General features: G+C 45.6%; 1 protein-coding gene across 3 annotated transcripts in view; it reads left to right on the top strand.

Moving 5' to 3' along the window:
* Positions 1-19,590, top strand: part of LOC118309720 (A disintegrin and metalloproteinase with thrombospondin motifs 9-like) — a 43,993-nt gene that overhangs the window by 19,997 nt on the left and 4,406 nt on the right. For 2 of the 3 annotated variants that reach the window (XR_004793572.2, XM_035632133.2), the window contains exons 26-37: positions 1,919-2,170; positions 3,590-3,751; positions 4,486-4,662; positions 9,593-9,763; positions 11,881-12,057; positions 14,499-14,669; positions 14,910-15,104; positions 15,544-15,673; positions 16,068-16,162; positions 17,485-17,579; positions 18,494-18,627; positions 19,090-19,181. Coding sequence is in view for 2 of the 3 variants with exons in the window: in XM_035632133.2 (XP_035488026.2) it covers positions 1,919-2,170; positions 3,590-3,751; positions 4,486-4,662; positions 9,593-9,763; positions 11,881-12,057; positions 14,499-14,669; positions 14,910-15,104; positions 15,544-15,673; positions 16,068-16,162; positions 17,485-17,579; positions 18,494-18,627; positions 19,090-19,181 (1,851 nt within the window). In the remaining variant the exon portion in view is untranslated. The remainder of the gene's footprint in view (positions 1-1,918; positions 2,171-3,589; positions 3,752-4,485; positions 4,663-9,592; positions 9,764-11,880; positions 12,058-14,498; positions 14,670-14,909; positions 15,105-15,543; positions 15,674-16,067; positions 16,163-17,484; positions 17,580-18,493; positions 18,628-19,089; positions 19,182-19,590) is intronic. The other variant, XM_035632135.2, reaches the window with a different exon arrangement.

Genomic DNA, 19,590 nt, shown 5'->3' with positions numbered 1-19,590 from the left:
CATATGCATGCACACCCACACCAGCAAGCCAAAGACACTCATTGACCCTCGCAGAGGAAATGGTTCATCCCAAGGCTAAAACAGATTTCAGAGGCCTATCCCAGGCACAAACACATGCGCGCGCACACACACACACACACACACACACACACACACACACAAACTTACCAACCCAGAGCAAAATAGCTTTGTCTTGCAGTGTCAGAACCATATACAGTCTATGGTCAGAACACTTGAGTATGACAGAGTTTGTGATTGTTGTCAGGGTCTGTGCAGCCGACAGTATGTTATCCAACAGCTTCCTTTGGTGCCAACTCATATACACCAGCTTTATGTATGTAAAGCCGTCTTACTGTATCTATGGTCCTATGAAATCCATAACATTTTGACAGCGCACTGTAAACCTCTGGACAGTGTAATCCCTGGCGAGGTTTAAGAGAAGACGGCTGTTGCATAAGTATAATAGATCACCTTATGCAAGCTAGAGAGTGGACTCTGCTAGGGAGGAGCTGCGTGAGACACCACTCACGCTTGATGTAAGATATGTCTTGTGTTATTATTTTTCTCAAGGAAACTGTATGAGGGGCTTTTGAGAAGATAATGCATCGTCAGCCAGTACCAAAGCCATGGCAATTTGCAGCAATCCATGTTTCAATGGAATGAGCTTCACACCAAGTCAAATTTAGCTTTCCGTTGGTCTTGGACTTTGGTTAGGATGTTGACTCTTCATTGTTTTTCTGAAGAGAAGAGCATTGCAAGTTAAGTGCCATCAAATTCCATCTAAATATGGTTAACAAAGCTCCGCTGGTCGACTCTGTTTCTGGCCCCCAACAAACCGTGGGGTTCAAGTTTCTCAATCTGGTGTCAGACAGCTGGAAATGTGGTCAGCGCCTCCACATCTGAGACAATAGCAAACACGTCACCGAATTGGGGATGAGTTTCTTTTGTAAGGCCCTTCAGAAAAACACTTGGACCACAAGGAGTCCATGTTTCTTGGACTCAGTTGAAAAAAGAGTATATTAAAATATATGGGGCACGAGTATAATGTATAAAATAATATGTTTTTCATTCATAAAGAGTGAGTAAGATGAGTAAGATGTGACACACAAAATGACTTTATTTGAATAGAAAAAGCACAGGCTTGGTTTTTGATTATTTCTGTTTCAAGTGAGTCAGATCTGATTCCTTTAATATGAATGAAAGTTCAGCTGGGAGAATGCCAACCCTGACAGTGATGTGACATGATTGGGGAATCATGAAAGAAGACGTCTCACTCTGTCGGATATGTTGTAACCGAAGAAACACTCGGTTCACTTGTGGTTGTACATCTGCGTCGCAGTCTGCGACTCGCAGAGGTTCTGCGACTCGCAGAGGTTCTGCCCTCACAAACAACACAAAACTGTCTGTTGACAAGTGCTGGCAATGGTGTGCAGACAGCACACAAACGGACGGCAGAGTTTAATTAGTGACGGCCGATACAATTTAACGGGGAAAGCGATTCCTGAAAAAAAAAATTTAAGCTGCCGCTGAAGGGTTTTCCACAATGATTTGCTGATTTTTATTAGCGTCGGAGCTAAGTGAACCTGTGCACCTTTCCAGCCTCAGTGTCTGAACTCAGTCACGAATAATACCTCACATTCACTAATTTGCACAGGCTTATGCAGCAAGATGCTGCACCATATGAATGGTATGAACACCTCTATGAAAAAAAGTAGTTCTTCTTAGCTCTAAATGCCCCAATGTCTTTGTTGAGACACAGAACGTCGCTGGTCCTGCAGCTTTTGAAAGCAGGTCAACTTTGGCACTGGTAGTCAACCTGCATCCCTTCATTGGTGTGTCATCAATCTTTTTGTGTAAAAAAAGAAATGCTCCTTCGACTGAATTCTGTGTTTGTGTGTGCGTTTGCGTGTGTTTTCAGTGCTCGGTTACCTGTGGCCAGGGGAAGACGACACGGCAGGTACTGTGCGTCATCAGCGACCAAGAAGTGAATGCGAGTGAGTGTGACCCAGATGATCGTCCTACCACCGCGCAGGACTGCGCTATGTCTCAATGCCCGTCCCGCTCCAGTGAGTCCCGACCTCTGCCGTCCTCACCAAACACCAGCACCAGGAACAACCTGCAACTGCCCCGTAGCCAATCCCACCAATGGCGGACTGGACCCTGGGGCGCGGTGAGGCATCTTACTGTGCACACAGCCGCGTCACATCATAGTGGTCAGCGACCTTTTCTGCGGGGGGCCTGACATTTGAAATTCTGTGCTAAATCTCAAGTGCAAACATGCAAGCGGGGGATTGAGACCACAGCTGAGCTGAGGCAGCATTGAAATGACTGAAATAATTGTAATGCTCGTTCCATTGACAAAATACTTCAAGTCAGTTCAACGGCACCATGTCAGTTTTATTTCGGACTGCTTTGAACAACATGTCTTTATTGAACCGATTGATTTATATGAAAATATATACTAGGGAAAAAAACGTATTCTTGGCAAAGGTGATATTGGAAGATTGATACCACTTTCATATCTCTAAATTTGGTAACAGATTAAACAAACATGAGATAACTTGAGTTACTGAGCTTTAGACGCCTGTATACATGGATTTAGTGACCTTTAGAGCCTGGTTTGCTCTTTGCCCCATTTCCTGCCTTTGTGCTAAGCTAAGCTAACCAACTTCTGAATGTAGCTTCATATTTACTGAACAGACGTGAGAGTAGTGCAGAGAAGAGCAGTGCTTCCTTCCGCTCAAAGCAAGATAGTAAATCAAGCATAGTTCCCAAAATGCTGTTCTATTCCTTTTAGGTGTCCCAACAGACTGAATCTGTCCTCAAGAAACCAAGTATTCTCTGTGCTCAACCGTTAATGTAAAATGTCCTACAGTTTCTTAAAATAGTTTGAGCCAGTTATTTTCTTCCTATGGTGCGTTTTGTGACCTGATGTACACCTCCTCAAGTTCATGAAGTTAGGCCCAGTTCCACGTACTCTTTTTAATACATTGGCCTTGGCCTTTGTGATGGAACACAGTGGGATATTGTGACCCAAAGGCCTCTGGCCTCAGCCTCCCATGGATCTCTTTCTCTGAATTGTTCAGCTTCTTTAAAAAGACAAAGAAAAACGCGTATGAACGTGATCGTGTCAATCCAAAAATAACTTTGAGTTTTAAATAATTCTGGGAAGTAATCACAGCTATTTCTGGTGACTCTTCCTTCCTCTGTCCTGAGGATATGTATTTTATATATCAGCAAACATTGTCACTTATTTGACCTTAGATATCTCTTGCTTGTCTGTGTAGTGTGCACACAATATACACTGTGTTCTTCAGATTTGCTCCTCAAAAGTGTGTACTGTGTGCATTTCAACTATCATTGATAGACATAAAAGACTGGGCTGCAGCTGGGAGTTTTGCATTAGTGTCTTTATTTGTCTAAATGAAATGTAAATAATACTAGGATATGTCCCTCTGAGGACTCATCTATACCAATACGCTGTGTGTGTGTATGTGTGTGTGTGTGTGTGTGTGTGTGTGTGTGTGTGTGTGTGAGAGAGAGAGAAGCATCTCTTTGACCGTGCACACTCTTCTCTCTCTATCAACAGTGCTCCAGCACATGTGCAGGAGGTTTCCAGCGGCGTGTGGTGGTTTGCCAGGATGAGAACGGCTACCCTGCCAACAGCTGTGAGGATCGCAGTCGGCCCAGTGAGCAGCGATCCTGCGAGTCAGGACCATGTCCTCAGTGGATCTATGGCAACTGGGGAGAGGTAAGACAGACCCCACTTTACTGCACGAGAGATTACTGCTCACCATGGAGCCTCGCTATCTCAGCTCACCAAGTGTCCTAGACGGATACTTGTTTAGCTTAGAGGGGAAACTGTAAGCACTGGGGATAGCACATTTGTGTTTGAATATTTACGTTGATGCAGAAGCAACTCAGCGCAGGTGTTTGAAAATGAATTTGAAATCACACCAGGCTGCATCCACACTGCTACCTTTTAGTTTTACAATGCTACGTTTACGCCTTCCGTCCACACTACTCCGGAGTTTTCCACTGGCTAAAACTGAAGTTTGGAAACGCTGCTTGCCCGTTTCATTTTGAAAACTCCGGGGCTGCGTTGTAGTATGGACAGAGACGTACACTTCCTGATCCAAGAAAATAAATCCCTTTTTCACCATTGTTGTTTCTCGTTTTTAGTACTTTCTGTAACTAAGCAACCAGAGTAGTAACACACGGACAGTGTACGTGAATGGTCACATGATATGCTTTTTGAGGTGTTAGTGTGGACGGAGATAACTTCTGATGTTGATGAAAATGTAGAGGTATGGATGTAGTCTAAGAATCAGTACTTCTCTATGCTTCACCCAAAAATTATTTTGGAAGTGTATTTATATTTCCAAATTTACTTTAGAGAAAAGTAGTTATTCCTTCACATTACAAAAACCCTTTCCCCGTACCCATATGTAAAACACAACCTCTCCCCTCTCCTGCTGTCTTCAGTGCACCAAGCCATGTGGAGGTGGGATAAAGACGAGGCTGGTGGTGTGTCAGCGTCCAAACGGCGAGCGTTTCAATGATCTGAGCTGCGAGATCCATGACAAGCCACCAGATCGTGAGCAGTGCAATACTCAGCCATGCCCGTCTAGCCCCCAATGGAGCACAGACCCATGGAGCTCGGTACGCTCATAAAAAATATTCTATATCTTGTTTTTCAACCTCACATTTTTTTTCAAATACCTGTAGTCTTACTCTTTCACAAACGGTCTTAAAGGGGCAGGATGACTATAGTGCTTTTGCACTGGAGAAACGACCCTCCCGCTCTACTTCTACTTTTAACCCCCTCCACTTCCTGCTCCCTCTCTGGTGCCTGTGATTGGTCAATGTTTCCTCAAGACATTTTTTAAGATCATTTCTGTTGCACTTAAATGGCAAAGATACACTCTCCTGCAATATGCCAAAAAAAGTACATTACAAAATGCTCCAGTGACAGCTGTGACCATAAGAACTTTTTTTTGTCAGTCCTAGTTACCATAAAACTGTTGATGAGCCGTGTACTAGTTTTTGAAAAATTCAGGATCACTTTGTATCACAATCAAAGTTAGTTTTGTAAAATATTGTTTTAAAGATAATTTATTAAGATATTTTTTTTCCTTTTTACCTTTTGTATATAGCATTAACTTTAAAAAGTGATTTATTTTGTGTCTTAGCTCTTTGTATTCGCACATTTAGCCAATCGTTGTTCATATGCAAATACTGATGAATGTTTTTGTATATCAGGAATATACAGTATGATGCCTTGTTCTTTTATTATCCAAAGAATGGCCCATAATCTACAAAAATGTGGTGCTACACAATATAGTTTGGTGTTCTGTCAGGATCACTGAAAGCGCCAGCTTACATAGGACTGTATTTGGGCTGTGTACTATCTATACATCTTGGTACTATATACATCTTAGAAATGGCTATTGTATTAAGAATTCAATTTGTCTCAAGGCACATGTGGTTTTATAGAGAAGTTACTAATCCTATTTAGACACTTTATTTTACAGCCTATGCATTTACCCTCTGTTGTGAAACCAACAGTGGTGTTAACCCAGAACGACATTGATGTGGAAGAACAAAAGGCCCTGAAACGTCCAGTATCAGTAGTAAACGCAGATAAACAGCAGCTGTACTAACACTGTAAAATAAAGTGTCTCACTGAGTTTGTGGTAATTAGAACTAATAGCCATTGTATTCCAGTTTGGCAGAGGGTTTTGACCCAGATTGTTTTTTTTTTAGTGTGGCCAAAACAATAGGTTAAAGCTCTCTGCTCCAAAGGTGCTTGATATGAGTGTTTGTATACTGTTAGTTAATGTTTGCTTTGTACAGTAAGTACTTGGAGTTGCTAAATATGCTATGCTCAACAATACCTCACTTGGAACAAAACACAACTCAACTAGCCATTAAAACTATGATAACCTACACTACAGTGGTGCTTTGGCCGAACAAGGGAGATAATATAAGATATAAATATCATATATGAACCATCACACTTTTGGTCGGTTAGGTGTTTATTGTGGCACATTGCTTTTTTGATGCTGCCTTTTCTGTACTGTTTTATTTCTTTCCATGAGCAGTTAGTGGATTGATCAGATTGATCAGCTGAATGCGAAGTCTATCACCGATTTGTTGAAATAATGCCGCATTGTCTTTGAATGTGCATGAAACAACGTGCCCGACCTTTATGAGGATGGGCTGTTAAAATGTCATATTTTGAACACAGACACCTGTGACCACAGGGGAAGTTAAAGGTGTTTTGTATCCAGAGCTCTTATTCTGAGCCAACCTAATGTGTCTACCTCAGTCTCTGCTATGATTGCCCCCCTGCCGTATCGTTCCCACCCTTGAACTGGAGGGATTTTGGCTGGCTAAAATTAAGCATGAGTTGTTGAGGCTATCCTGTGCAGTTGATGGCCCTAATCACATATCCAGGGTGTGTGTGTGTGTGTGCGTGTGTCATCACCACCTTGTTGCTTACCATTCTATTCAAGGACAGTGAAAACTGATCCGGAATCTGTGGTTAGGGGCAACTTTTGGCTGCAGCCCACCCAGTTGACTCTTCCTGGTCATAAATGTCTGTACTGACATCACATCTTATTTTAAGGGCCTGTTAACACAGCCGCGAGTACATTTTTACCACACAGCATTTAATAATGAGAGCTGTCGCTCGCATAATGACTCCCACATTACTCCACATTTGTGATTGTAAGGCGGCGTAAAATCAGATCTCGGCACATCCTACTATTAATTACATTTTTTCAGTCTTGGCAGTTTAACTCCTTGTGGTCAACCTCTTTATTAAAATAGCAGTACAGCACAAACACCACATCAACAGGCTCTTGAAATAAGTACATTGTATGTCTCTTATTCACAAATGGCAGTATTAGTCTGTGTTTCAAGAAGATTTCTGTATATTTATGTAATTACTTGTATTTATTGTTACTTCATTTTAATGTTATGTCAGTATTTAATTTTTTTATGGATTTGTTGGATTTCTGTTCATTTCCAGAAAAGGTTACGATTAAAGTGAAGTAGAGGTACCATCCAAGGCTTTTTTCATTCTTATTTGAACAAAACACTTTATCACATGCAGTGAGATGGGCCACTGTCACAGCAAGCTAAGAAAAAGAGGGGAACAAAACAACGTATGCAAGTACCAACCTTTAAAAACATTCCAATCCTACATTGAAATGTTCAACTCAAGATTAACTCCATGGTCATTACAGTGTGTCTATGGATGAAAACATTACCTTCGTCATTTACTTTTACCTTTGACTTTGGCTAAAGGATTTAGGCAAATAGCTTATGAAGCATTCCTCCTTCTAGTCTTTTCAATGGGGTGTTTTTCCTGAATGAAAGTGCACAAATCACTGAGCAATATCCTTGTTATTTTATGCGGTCAGGGCCTCTGCTGACCTCTCTGAGCGAACCCTGCTTTTTACCGTCAGCGTCCGGAGTTCAAAGCTCCTTCCCCGAAGGTAAATCTTTGTCCTGTGTGACAATGCCTCAATGTATAGCTCCCGTCTCATTTACTGTGTGCATTCCCTCTTAATGCCTGCCCCGGCGGCTTTTTCTGGGACGCCTGGTGACGCGTGCTTGGCTATGAAGTCGGCAGCACCCTTTGCCCCTTTTTGTCAGGCCCCTCGACTGTGGTCTAATGCGGGTTGATGACAGTTGACCAATGTGGGGGCCCAGTGACAGTGACTCTAAAGAGGGGGGCCTCTAGCAAGACAATGCAGTGGTGTATTGGCAGGTCAAGGGTCCCGTTTGATCTGGGGAGGGGCCCCTTCCTGTTCCATCCCATCAGCACAGACAGATTTATGGGAAATTGCCTGTGATCCAGGAATAAAAGAACAAAGACAAGAAAAAAAGAGTTCAGTGGGAGTCTCAGAAACTGCGCTGACAATGGAAAGTGGTGGACTTAGGTGGAGGGCGTGGGTTAATTAAAAAAAAACATCTTTAAATACATTTGAATCATGCATTTTGCGTCTGAGACCGTAAGAGTGCAACAATCCTGTGAACACTGCTTTGTAGAAGCGCGCTCAAACCGATCAGGCTGGTGATTGACACAGAGTCTACGCTGCGTGTAGCATACTTTGATGTAAATAAAATGATGCCTACTTTTCATTACGTGATGAAGTGGGAAATGTTAAGGTCAAGTGTGTGCCAGCAGTGATGTTTGTAATAGTGCACTGCCATGGATAATTACCGAACCCCAGAGAACCTGTGGACAAAGTTAATGAACCCTGCGTGGAGGGAGGGTGGGAGGCGGCGGTGGTGGCGGGATGGGGGCGTGTTAGTGCACTGATAAAACTGTTTTAATTTGGTCCACTGGTTCCCAAGGTATTCTGAGGGCATCCAAACAGCAGGAAAGTCCTTGTGAAAAGGTATAGAAAACGTTTGAGGAATGACTTGACATTCGAGCAGAATAACAGTCTGACAGGGTGTAAATGCTTTTCTTCAGTGTTTCGAGCATTTACTGGAAAGTCCAGTTTCCCCGGCTGCTCTACACAGTTCATCTAAAACAAAGGTGACACTGCGCGTCGTCTTCGTTTCAGGCAATGGCATGAAAGAATATGGTCTCCGTTGTGACAGTGTCAGCGGTGGTATTTGATATTTCGGCATAAGGAGAACTGTGAGTGACATATTACAACCATTAAACCAGTCTACCACTTATGTGCTATGATTCATCATGGGAAGTGTCATCTTTCATTTGCGCTTCAGCACAACAGTATCCACACAAGAATCACAAGAGTCATTGTCTTTATTTTTGGCAAAAGGCAGAACGGATTCATCTTTATTGGTTGACTAAATGGACAATCCGCTGACAGCACAAGTAATCCCAATGAATCTAGCGTATTACAAGACAAACTGGAGTGTGAAGGGTGCCCGGATTGTTAAAAGAAGCATTAAGCATTTTATGAGCTCCTCCTTTCACGAGCCTCCCTACCCTTCTTCCTCCGTGAATGAGGTGAGAGGTCACAGCATGTTCCTGTCCAGCAAGGGACTGTGCTGGCCAGGGCAGCACCGCACGCTGGGCCACGTACTCGTTCAACTCTGAGCCTGTCGCTTCCCATCCATCCCCACATGCAACGCCCCCTTTGATTATCCAAGCACGGCCCAGCCCCTCTCCACTCCCTGCTGTAATGCTGCTGCTTTGTGTGTGTGTGTGTGTGTGTCTGCCTGTCACATTTGGTCAGACTTTCTGTTACTCAGTGAACCCGGAGGTGCAACAAACTGCTGCCGGGGCGATTGGACACGCTTTGCCATTGGACTTGCTATCCACGTGGAACTAGGTCGCAAGCTCGTTTTTTTTGGGGGGGGGGGTCAAAAGAAATACAAAGAGAACAACAAAATAATCAACATCACCCTGTTCAATAAATACCAAGCTTGTTTTTAATTACAGCTGCGCTTTCATCTTTGCAAATGCAGATTTAGCTTTTTTCCTGTTGAATTCCATTAATGCTCTTCATGAACTCAAATAACGATGAATTTTATTGGTTTACAGTTTTTACACATGGCATACCTTTCAATGCAACTCCGTCTTTCTTCTGACATCTTGCAGTGCTCAGCGTCCTGTGGAAGAGGTGTCAAGTCCCGTAAGGTGAGCTGTGTGACCGGTTCAGGTCGCCCGGTGCCGGAGGAAAACTGCCTGCACCTGTCCCCCAAACCCAGCAAGCAGAGGCGCTGCCGAGGTGGGCGATGCCCCAAGTGGAAAACTGGCAACTGGGGAGAGGTAGGACTCCCTGACCTTGCTCTAAAACACTCCTCTGGCACGCTTTGTTCTCACGCTGCCAGACTCGCCGCCTGTTTTTTTTCTTCTCACTCCTCTCATTCCACTTTAATGCCTGTCAGCTTGCAGGCGAGTACGCGCATACGTGTGAAAACATCTGCAGAGAAAGCTGACTGTATTTATGCACGATGCCAGACCACTAACTAAGGCAGGGTGCTTTTACACACATCACATGCTGGTTTGCTGGGCTGCAGCACAGGCCTGCACGGGGCAGCTGCACACAGAGGTCTGAGGTGCTGTAACACTGTGACACCGCGCTACAGTACGAAGGACAACGGGAGGGACGTGAGCTTTCCTTTGATGCGAGCTCCGGTCAGTGTAAATCAACCCCCCGTCATCGCTATATGTTCTCTTCCACCCTTTTCCCTCCTCTCTGGCCCTTTTATCCTCCATCTGCCTGTTGCTCTTTTCCCCAACTGATCACTTTTTCTCTCTCGCCCTCTATCACCCCTTTACTTTTTTTCCCCTCTCTATCTTTTGCCTCCACAATGGAAACCACATGTTGTTCTTGTCTTTGAAAGCCCTACCCAAAAAAAAAGAAGAGCCAGTTCACTCACGTCATCATTGCCACTCACAACTTCACCTGGGCTGCTGGATGTACTGTGCTTATTCCCCTTTTTCTTTCCCTCAATGTACTCGTTATGTCTGGGGGGGGGGGGGGGGGGGGGGGGGGGGGTGCCTTGTCTCTTTCTCTGAATTCACTCTGAACGCGGAGCTACAAAAGTGAGGATGTGCATCTCCTCTGAACAGCTGTGCAGCAGGACACTCGCCAGGAGAAAATTACACTCCGCACGAGGCTCTTCGCCAAGCCCAGCATGGTTACCCATGGTGCAACACGCTCGCCTAGTGGCTCAACTGTTAAGATGTCAGAGCAGATAACAGGCGGTGAAACATGTTACATTGTGCCACACACTAAAAGGACATGTTGTCCTGATACCTGTAACAGACCGACGTGTGCATGGATTCAGGTGGAAAGGCTCCGGTCCGGTCATCTGATCTCATCGCTGCTTGATCATCTGGATGTGTTTATCATTTCCTGCTCCTTAATGAGCTGTTGCTGTGTGTGGTGGCGGTCTCACTCGCGGTCATGCACGCACACAAACATAGACAAACGTTGTTATCACTTTCTGTCTTTTTCAGAATGTACACTTTAAATCTATGTAGACGTGCGATCTATCTGGCCGTCTATTATGTCATTTGCTCGTCGCGTCGATCGCCAGCGATCAACAGCAGCATCTGTTAGAGAAAAGACACAAATAAGTCGCTGTGACATATACCCTTCTCGAAAGAATGCATGCATTTACGTGTCACGTGACCGTTCCCGCCGCGCTCTTTCCGCCTTACAGCAGAACAGAACAGACTCGTCCTCCCTCCCTCGTTCGCTCTGTTCTCTGTGGAAATGTGTTCTGCATTACAGCAGAGACGACGCACTTTTATTAAAAACATCGCTGCTGTAGCCTGGACACAGACCGAGAAGACATCAAGGAAACAAAATACATATATGTCTACATTCTCGGCTTCCGGCCTTGTACTGCTTCACTTTTCTGTAAAGTTATTTTCTAAATATTTGTATTTAATAATCAACTATGTGAGATTAAAAAAAAAAAAGAACGTGGAAGCTTGCAGTCACTTCGGCTGCACATGTCCTTCATGCACATGCCTTGTAAGTTATTTCTAGAGAGGCCAGTTAAAGAAGCCTGATGCTATTATGCAAAAACAAAATCATGATATAATCATCCCCACTCTCATATCAGCATCTCGTTCGACATTGGCCACCTCGAGACAAACGTGAGCAGTTAGTCAAATGAATACAATGTCAACACAACAGCATCACATTCACTAGTGAAGTATATTTCCTCAGATTAAGTGAACCACCACATAAATAAATAAATTTATATAATAAAAATTAAAAAAAAACGCTAATAAAGTTGGCCAGGCGCGTTGTGCGTCGCGATGGCTGCGACATCACAGGGCTGTGACTGCGGTAAAGCGCAATCAAACTCGTGTTAAAGGTTCCCAAAAAAAAGAAATCCCTGAGCTCTTACTTGTCCTCCACGCAGTGCTCCGCGTCCTGCGGCGACGGCGTCCGGCGGCGAGAGGTCTTGTGCCAGGTCGGCGAGCGACGCGGCGCGCCGGAGAGCGGCTGCTCCGCGCGCGCCCGCCCGGCGTCCGGCCAGAGCTGCCGGGTGGGCGACTGTCCCGCCCGGCACCGGTGGAGAGAGGGAGGCTGGCAGACGGTAAGATGAGGCGAGGAGAGGAGAGAACCCGGGGTGGCCTGTGCGCCGACACAGTGTGTGTGTGTGTGTGCGTGTGTGTGTGTGTGTGTGCCGGGCGGGGATGAGTTCCATATCTGCTGCAGTGTGAGTTGATGCCTCGGTCGGAGGCGCTGCTGTCATGGGACCAAGAGGGAGGAGAGGGGGCCCCTGATGGAAACCAATCGATCAGCCTTTTTTCTTTGTTCCTCTGGGTTTTTGTTTTTTTGGGTGTTGTGGTTTTTTTTTGGTTTTTTGTTTATTGTTCTTCTCCTAAACCAGACCCTTGTTGTCCAATTGATAAGTTCAACGAGTTGAAAGTTCAATAAAAAAAAAGAACAACAACCTAAAATCCAAATTTTCAGTCGCATTTTTTTTTTCCAGAGATGTGGTCCGACATGGGCACAGATTATTTCCTGCCAGAGTTAAAACTGTTTTGGTTATTTGTTTTAAGAAATTAGAGGTTTTTCCGTCCATCCGTCCATCCATCGTCTACCGCTTTATCAATTTAAGGGTCAACATTGCCAACATTGGGGCGAGAGGCGGGGTACACCCTGGACAGAAACAAACAACCATTCACTCTCACATTCACACCTACGGTCAATGTAGAGTCTCCCATTAACCTAACCCCATTCTTCATGTCTTTGGACTGTGGGAGGAAGCCGGAGAACCCGGAGAGAACCCACGCATACACGGGGGGAGATTTGTCCGTAGTTATTGTTATTTTGAATATGTTGCTCCTCTTCTCAACATTTGTCCATTTTAAAGTGGGCAGGTCTTGGTTGCAAAAATAGGCTTCCATGTATGCACCAATCAGGATTAGGCAACTATAGACACTACATTGAGAGTTGTTGGGATGTTTACTCACGTTTCCGGGCCACTGTCCATCAATCTGATCAGACTACACCCAAAAGATCAAGTTTTTTTTCCCTTCATTGAAAGCTCTTACTAAGAATGAATACCAATGGATGATTTATGTTCTCGAATGTTTCATTGTTTGCTTATTTAGTCAATGGTATGTAATGTTATTGAGAAACCAAATGTATGCGGGCCTTAGAAGTCTCATTTGCATTTCTGAATTGTGAAAACCTATAATCTGCTTTGATTGTGAAAGTGCTTACAACGACAGAGCATAAGGCTTCATTCAACGTGCACATTCCCGCTGATGTTCAGCATTTCCCTGTAGGCCCGAGGCTACAGATCCTTGTCGAGAGTCGGGATTATTAGAACGGGCAGCTGCAGCAGGACTTTTCTTCTTCTTCACTGTGCTGGAGTGATGTTGAATCTGGGTCACTGATCAGCGAGACGTGTCTTTTCCGAAGGGAGTGTCCAATTAGTGCGGGGAAGTGTGTGGAGCTGCCTGTCTGGTGTCCCTGTTATCAGCTGGAGGTGATTACAGCACTTCACCTGGGTAGAATTTACAGTGCACATAGGCAGAAAATAATTTCTACAGTACATCAATATTTTATTTCTTTGCCGTCTAGTGTGTTGCCATGGGCATAATTTACCGGTCAAGTTGTTTTTAATTTTGTTCATCATTGCTCGGTCTTCAATGAGTATCACTGAACATTCTGAAACTTGAGTCATGTAAAGTGGGTTCACTCCTCTATTGCACAGCAGCCCAGCACAAGTCATGTGTGTTCCAGGTATTTTCCGCTGTTTGACAATGTTCAGTGTGTTGAGAGGGCGGAAGGCTCACTGAAGTGGAAGGCTCACCGAAGTCCTTCCTGAAAGGTTGACTGCGCGAGTTACACCAGAGACTTGAAGTTGAGTTGTTTCATGGACCGGATTTACGGAATAGAGTAGAAACTGCTGAGGTGGTTCTTCTGCACCAAGCCTCTGACGCAGCAACAAGTTGTGGTTTTGCCGTTGGTTATATGCTGAAACAGCTTTTTGCTTTGGTACTGTCCCATCCGAGGCTGTTTTCCCCTGCTTCCTGCCTTCATGCTAAGCTAAGCAAAAACACGCAAAGATAACTGGATCTCAGTGATCAAAGAAGAAGTGGCAAGAGGAGGTCGACACCAGACACTCTAATCAGACACGCTTTGAACTGTGAACAGTTTGGAGTCGTGTAATCTCTCGTCAGCTCTTTGGCCACGTCCTCACTGCAGGTCCTCCTACTCACCAACACAGTGCTTTCCTCCCATGCAGTGAAGGTCGTCTGCTAACAAGAAGACACAAATCTTCAAACTCTGCATCCTCGCTGTTCCAAGACTCCCCACTTTGCTCGAACCGAAGCCTCCGTGTTTCAAGTGCAGCTAACTACGCACATACATCACTGGGTCCGCTTGAATAAAAAGAACCAGTCTTTAAAAAACAACAACACACAAAGTGTTGTCCATCTATACTGTAGGAGTTTGGTTATGTTTCTCCAGTCACCACGGTGTATGATTTAAATCACCGTCTCTGTGTTGTTTCCACTACAGTGTAGTAAGTCATGCGGAGCGGGCCACAGGCGACGAGCCTTGCAGTGCGTTGACCACAACCAGCAGGAGGTCCACGAGATGTACTGTGTGAACCAGATCCGACCTCCAGACGTAGAGGGCTGCAACACCCACGCCTGTGAATTCATCTGGATCAAAGGGGAATGGACTGAGGTCAGAGCCAAAGATACCCTGTGCCATGTACCTGATGCAGTGCCCCCAAAGCCCTCCGAGGTCTTAACTGTAAAAACTTGCGTGCAATGAAAAAGTAAAAATGAACCCATCAAAAGGACCATTCCGGTAAACGGCCATCTTTGAATCGAGTCACGTGGCAATGACAGAAATCACCCGGGTTTCCTGAGGAGGAGTTCCAGCGCTGTTATTCAATGCCACTGATTTATTCCCTCCTTCCAGTGCTCGGCCAGCTGTGGCCGGGGCTACCGCCGGCGTCTGGTCTCCTGCAGCGAGGTGCATGTGGAGAATGACAGCTATGAGTACGGCCATCAGTCTTTGTCCAACTGCCCCGGGACCCCTCCTGAGAGCTACATGCCTTGTAATGTGGACCCGTGCGTGCCCCCACAGGAGTGGAGGGTTGGAACCTGGGGAGTGGTGAGTGAAGCCATGTATGTAGATGTTGCCCAGTCATTGATCAATATTTCCTCAAGATGGGGCATGCATATTTTCAGTGTCAGTTTCCAAAAATGAAAGGTTCAAAAAAATGATGATGTTACGATGTGAGTGATATAAGACAAATGACAGTTTCTTGATCAATCATTTGTCATTGTCTAAATTTGAAATTAGTATACCGTAGTAAATAGGTAAGCAGCAATTGCTATAATTCATGCATAGCAAGTTTAATTGAATTTATTCATGCACAGTATCTTCAATAATGGTTTTATGGGCTTGTTTGCCTGACTTTTAATTCATGGCACTATTTGACTTCAACCTGGCTCAAAACTAAATTAGTCCTGAAATGACGGAAGACAGACATTTATCCGCGAGTTGTATTTTCACACCGTCGTGGCTCCCCCCCCTCCCCCCCCTCCAGTGTTCGGCGAGCTGTGGCGACGGAGAGATGGAGAGGACGGTGCAGTGTGTCTCCGCAGATGGTCAAGAAAGCAATGGGTGTTCTCCAGACGCCAAGCCAGAGGCCAGAAAAGTCTGCAGAAATCCAAGCTGTGAGTACTGTGAGAAGACTGCAGCTCAGGGCTACCGGGGGGGGGGGGGGGGGCGCAACTGAATGCATCTCAGATTCCAGTGTTAAGATATTGCTCGACTTGATCCCTTCATCCCTGAGATTCGGCCTTTAGTGAAATATTTATGATCTTAGGCAAACATCAAAGATTTATTGTCCTGTATATTCACCTCCCTACGGCCAGATGGGACATCAAAGAGGCTTTTCCTTTTTCTATGCAGCGATTCGCCACACTTGGATTCACTGCTGAAATGTGTGTGTGTGTGTGTGTGTGTGTGTGTATGCGTGAGTGTATACAGTCTGAATGCCTGCTCTGTGTTAGATCTTTACATAATACACTGGTGTACTTATTTCCGCTTTTTTTGTGTGTCTTAAAGGCCATTTGCCCTCCAGCTGTCAGGAGGTCCAGAGTATTAACGGCCCCCTCCCGGACAGCGAACACTTTCTCAACATTCAAGGAAAAGCACTCAAGGTACATGATCGTATTACCTGACTGTCGCACTGCTCTCCTCTGTCTGTCTCTCTCCTCCCTCTGGAAGCTTCTGCGCCGGTGTTCTCCTGAGCCACCTCCACCCTCAAACTGACAAATGCACAAAGCACAGCGGATGAAGCCATAACTCAAAGCCGAATTGTCAAATTGGCTTAGGAGGTTTCCTAAATCTTGAAGTGACTCGGAAGTATTTACATCAGCAGCCATGGTAAGAGCTGTTCGGATTCTCTAAATGCATAGGAAAGGAGCTTCAATGTTTCCGTTCCTATCTCCTTTAGCATAGGGTACACTGGAGCTTCCTATGCGAAAGGAAAGGAGATATAGGCGTCCCACAATTCATTGCGGCAGCGATATTTAACGTGACGCGCCACGCACGGACGTAAACGATTCTACCCGAAGTAGATGAGTATGAATATGACCCAGAAGTGACACACGTCATCATGTAAGTTACTGTTGCCTATGAATAATTTATAGAGTGTGTGCGGTCATCTGATGTCACACGGTGGTAATACACACTGAAGAATGCGGGATGGAGACGCTGCATTTTTTATTGTCCATCTTCGGAAATTTGTAGTTTCACCACGGCAAACGCACGTCAATAACATCCGCCGTCGCTTGATGATGGAGTATAATTAAGTTTTCGTGGAAAAATGGCCAAAACGATTCACGGCACAAAGGAACTGCGTCGCCCGTTGCGTAACCGGGACAAGGAGGCAGCTACCCGGGTGATGACAGACGGCGGAACAGCCGAATTGACAAAAACAAGTCAACCTGGCAGGAGAAAAATGAGTCCTGTTGATGGCATGGAGGAACAAAATCAGGCGAAGAAGGAGAGCGACAGAAAAGGAGATGAAACAAGAGAGTCCATGGAGAGAGCTGTGGGACTTGAGGGGCTTCAACTAGACAAGTAACACGATCAGCCTACTTATTGATACAACCCCGATGTTCAACTCGAGGTTATTTGTTGAAATTGGGATTTTTGCTGTTGTTTTCTGCTGTGGACAGTAGTCAGGCTGCTGGCATTAAGTCGGCACCGATGCTCACGCCGCTGCTGGTTAACACTAGGAGTACATACTTCCTTCCTCTCCTCCGTCTTGGACTTCCATTAAAGTGACAGTGAAGGAGCAGCCCGCTCAGGTCAAACACTATCGTCTGTGGGTTCCTTTCCTAACATGCCCCCCCCCCCCCCCCCCCCCCCCCCCCCCCCCCCCCCCCCCGCCTTGCTTCCCCACTCCCACCCCTCCTTGGTCTGGTTTTCCCACCTCTTGCCCCTGCCACTCCTCCTCCACCCTTTTCCTCCCCAGGTATACTGCGCAGGAATGCAGACAGAGACGCCGCAGGAGTACCTCACCTTGGTGATGGGAGAAGGGGAGAATTTTTCCGAGATCTTTGGCTTCAGGTAAGCGAAAAAAAGCTTTACAGGATAACGAAGAGAAGAGCCCGGTTCATCACGGAAATCCGAGTGACTCGTAAATGGAGTTTCTTCCCTGTGTTCACTCAAGAACGTCGCCTTTCATTTTGGGAGCATTATTTCTTCATTACACGTTCAGATATTGTGGTGCTCTCCCTCAAAACCCTGGCCCCTGCTCACGTGTGAATTTGCCCTGCTCATTTTTGTCTACACGCAGATATACTGTCGCTGCACAAATGTCCCATGCGTCACTTTCCTCAGGGTCAGGCTGCTTATATGTTGCCAGGCTACGGTGTTTGCATAATTAAGTGTGATTAACACTTGTAAGCCAAGCACATCATGTTGGATGTATACCTCACAAATTCAATTTGAAGAAATCAGTTCTACCATTAAAACAAAATACTTATTTTAGTTCTTGGCCATGCATTTTGGCGAGTATCAAGCTGTACCAAGCATAGTGAACACACCTACAATGAGGCGTTGGCGATTTCATTGGTCAACGGCATATCTGGCCCCCTATTGGTCGGGGACTTCTGACAGGGTCCAAAAAAAGTCTGAGAGCAGAAGTTCCGCGAGGGCACAGAAGCCCCCTGAGTGGGGAGAGCGACTCAGACTGACACACGGGGCATTTCTTTTGCTGCCGCCGTGTGTCTGAGTGCAGACAAACCGTTTAGAGCTGGAGCAGAGCCCGGGCTTTTTCGAGAGACGGGGCAGGATTTTGAGGGGAAGGCGTCAGACAGAATCTGAACGTGAAATGAAGAAATAATGCTCTCAAAATGAAAGACCCCACTCTTGGCGGTGCTTTGTGTTTAAAATGGTGAAATTCCACGGAAGTGTGAAGTTGATCTTGTGTGTGTGTGCGTGTGCGTGTGTGTGTGTGTGTGTGTTTGTGTGTGTCCCAGGCTCAATGACCCCACCCAGTGCCCAGCGAATGGCTCCAGAAGGGCAGACTGTGACTGTCGGAGAGACTACACCTCTGCTGGCATCACCACCTTCTCCAAAGTTCGCCTGGACATCAGCGAGATGAACATCATCAGTAAGTGGCCCGAACAACACACAGACAGCAGATGACTCACACACACACACACACACACACACACACACACACACACACACACACACACACACACGCCAGAGCATCCTGTGCCAATGTAAACTCCACATTACTCTCAAATAAGAACTTCCTTTGCCATTTAATTATGTCCTTGCTCTCGAGGGTTAATGGGATCAAGATGTCTTCGAGGTTTATTTGAGCAGCGCACAATTACAAGGCTCGAGGGGATTAAGTGAAACTGCTCTAAGTAGATGGAATTACACTGATATTACCATTAGACTGACCCGAAAAACGAAGGCCACGTTTAGTGTTAAGAGACACGACTTGGGTCGTCATTGTCAGGTGTAAGCTGTGCGAGTTCATCGAAGGTCTCCTGACAGCAAACTTCAAGACAATCATTTCCACGCACCACACTTGATTTGGTGCGTTGCTTTATGTCCCTAGCTACAGACTGGAAGTTTGCCGTCACCCGCGAAGGCAGAAAAGTGCCGTTTGCAACAGCTGGAGACTGCTACAGCGCCGCCCGCTGTCCACAGGTGAGGACGACACCAGCTGTCGATCACATATGCTAGAACAGACTTGTATGCTCTAAATAGTGTGCAGCTCTTTTTGTGCACATTAGTGTTTTTTTCTGCTACAAAATGTTTTTCGCCGCGACAACCATTCATCCTATTAGAAGCAGTTAACGTCTGTAGTATGTTGATTCTCCTACGCGACACTATCACACGGTGGTGCAGTGTTGACAGGCGTCCTGTCTATGCATGAGTCAAGGGTTCTTGGTTCGAATCCTCGTTTCGCCCTGGGCCTTACTGTGTAACACCCCCCCCCCCCCCCCCCCCATTTGACATGTATGCTTTTTGGGCTTCACTGCTAATTCCACCAAGCTAATAAAGTTAAATGAAATTGACACAATCACACATTTGATAGTGAATTCAAAGCAATGCC

The sequence above is a fragment of the Scophthalmus maximus genome, chromosome 6 (genome assembly GCF_022379125.1).
Source record: "Scophthalmus maximus strain ysfricsl-2021 chromosome 6, ASM2237912v1, whole genome shotgun sequence".
NCBI lineage: Eukaryota > Metazoa > Chordata > Actinopteri > Pleuronectiformes > Scophthalmidae > Scophthalmus > Scophthalmus maximus.
The sequence above is the reverse complement of the archived record's forward strand: the minus strand, read 5'-3'. Positions and strand labels throughout refer to the sequence as shown.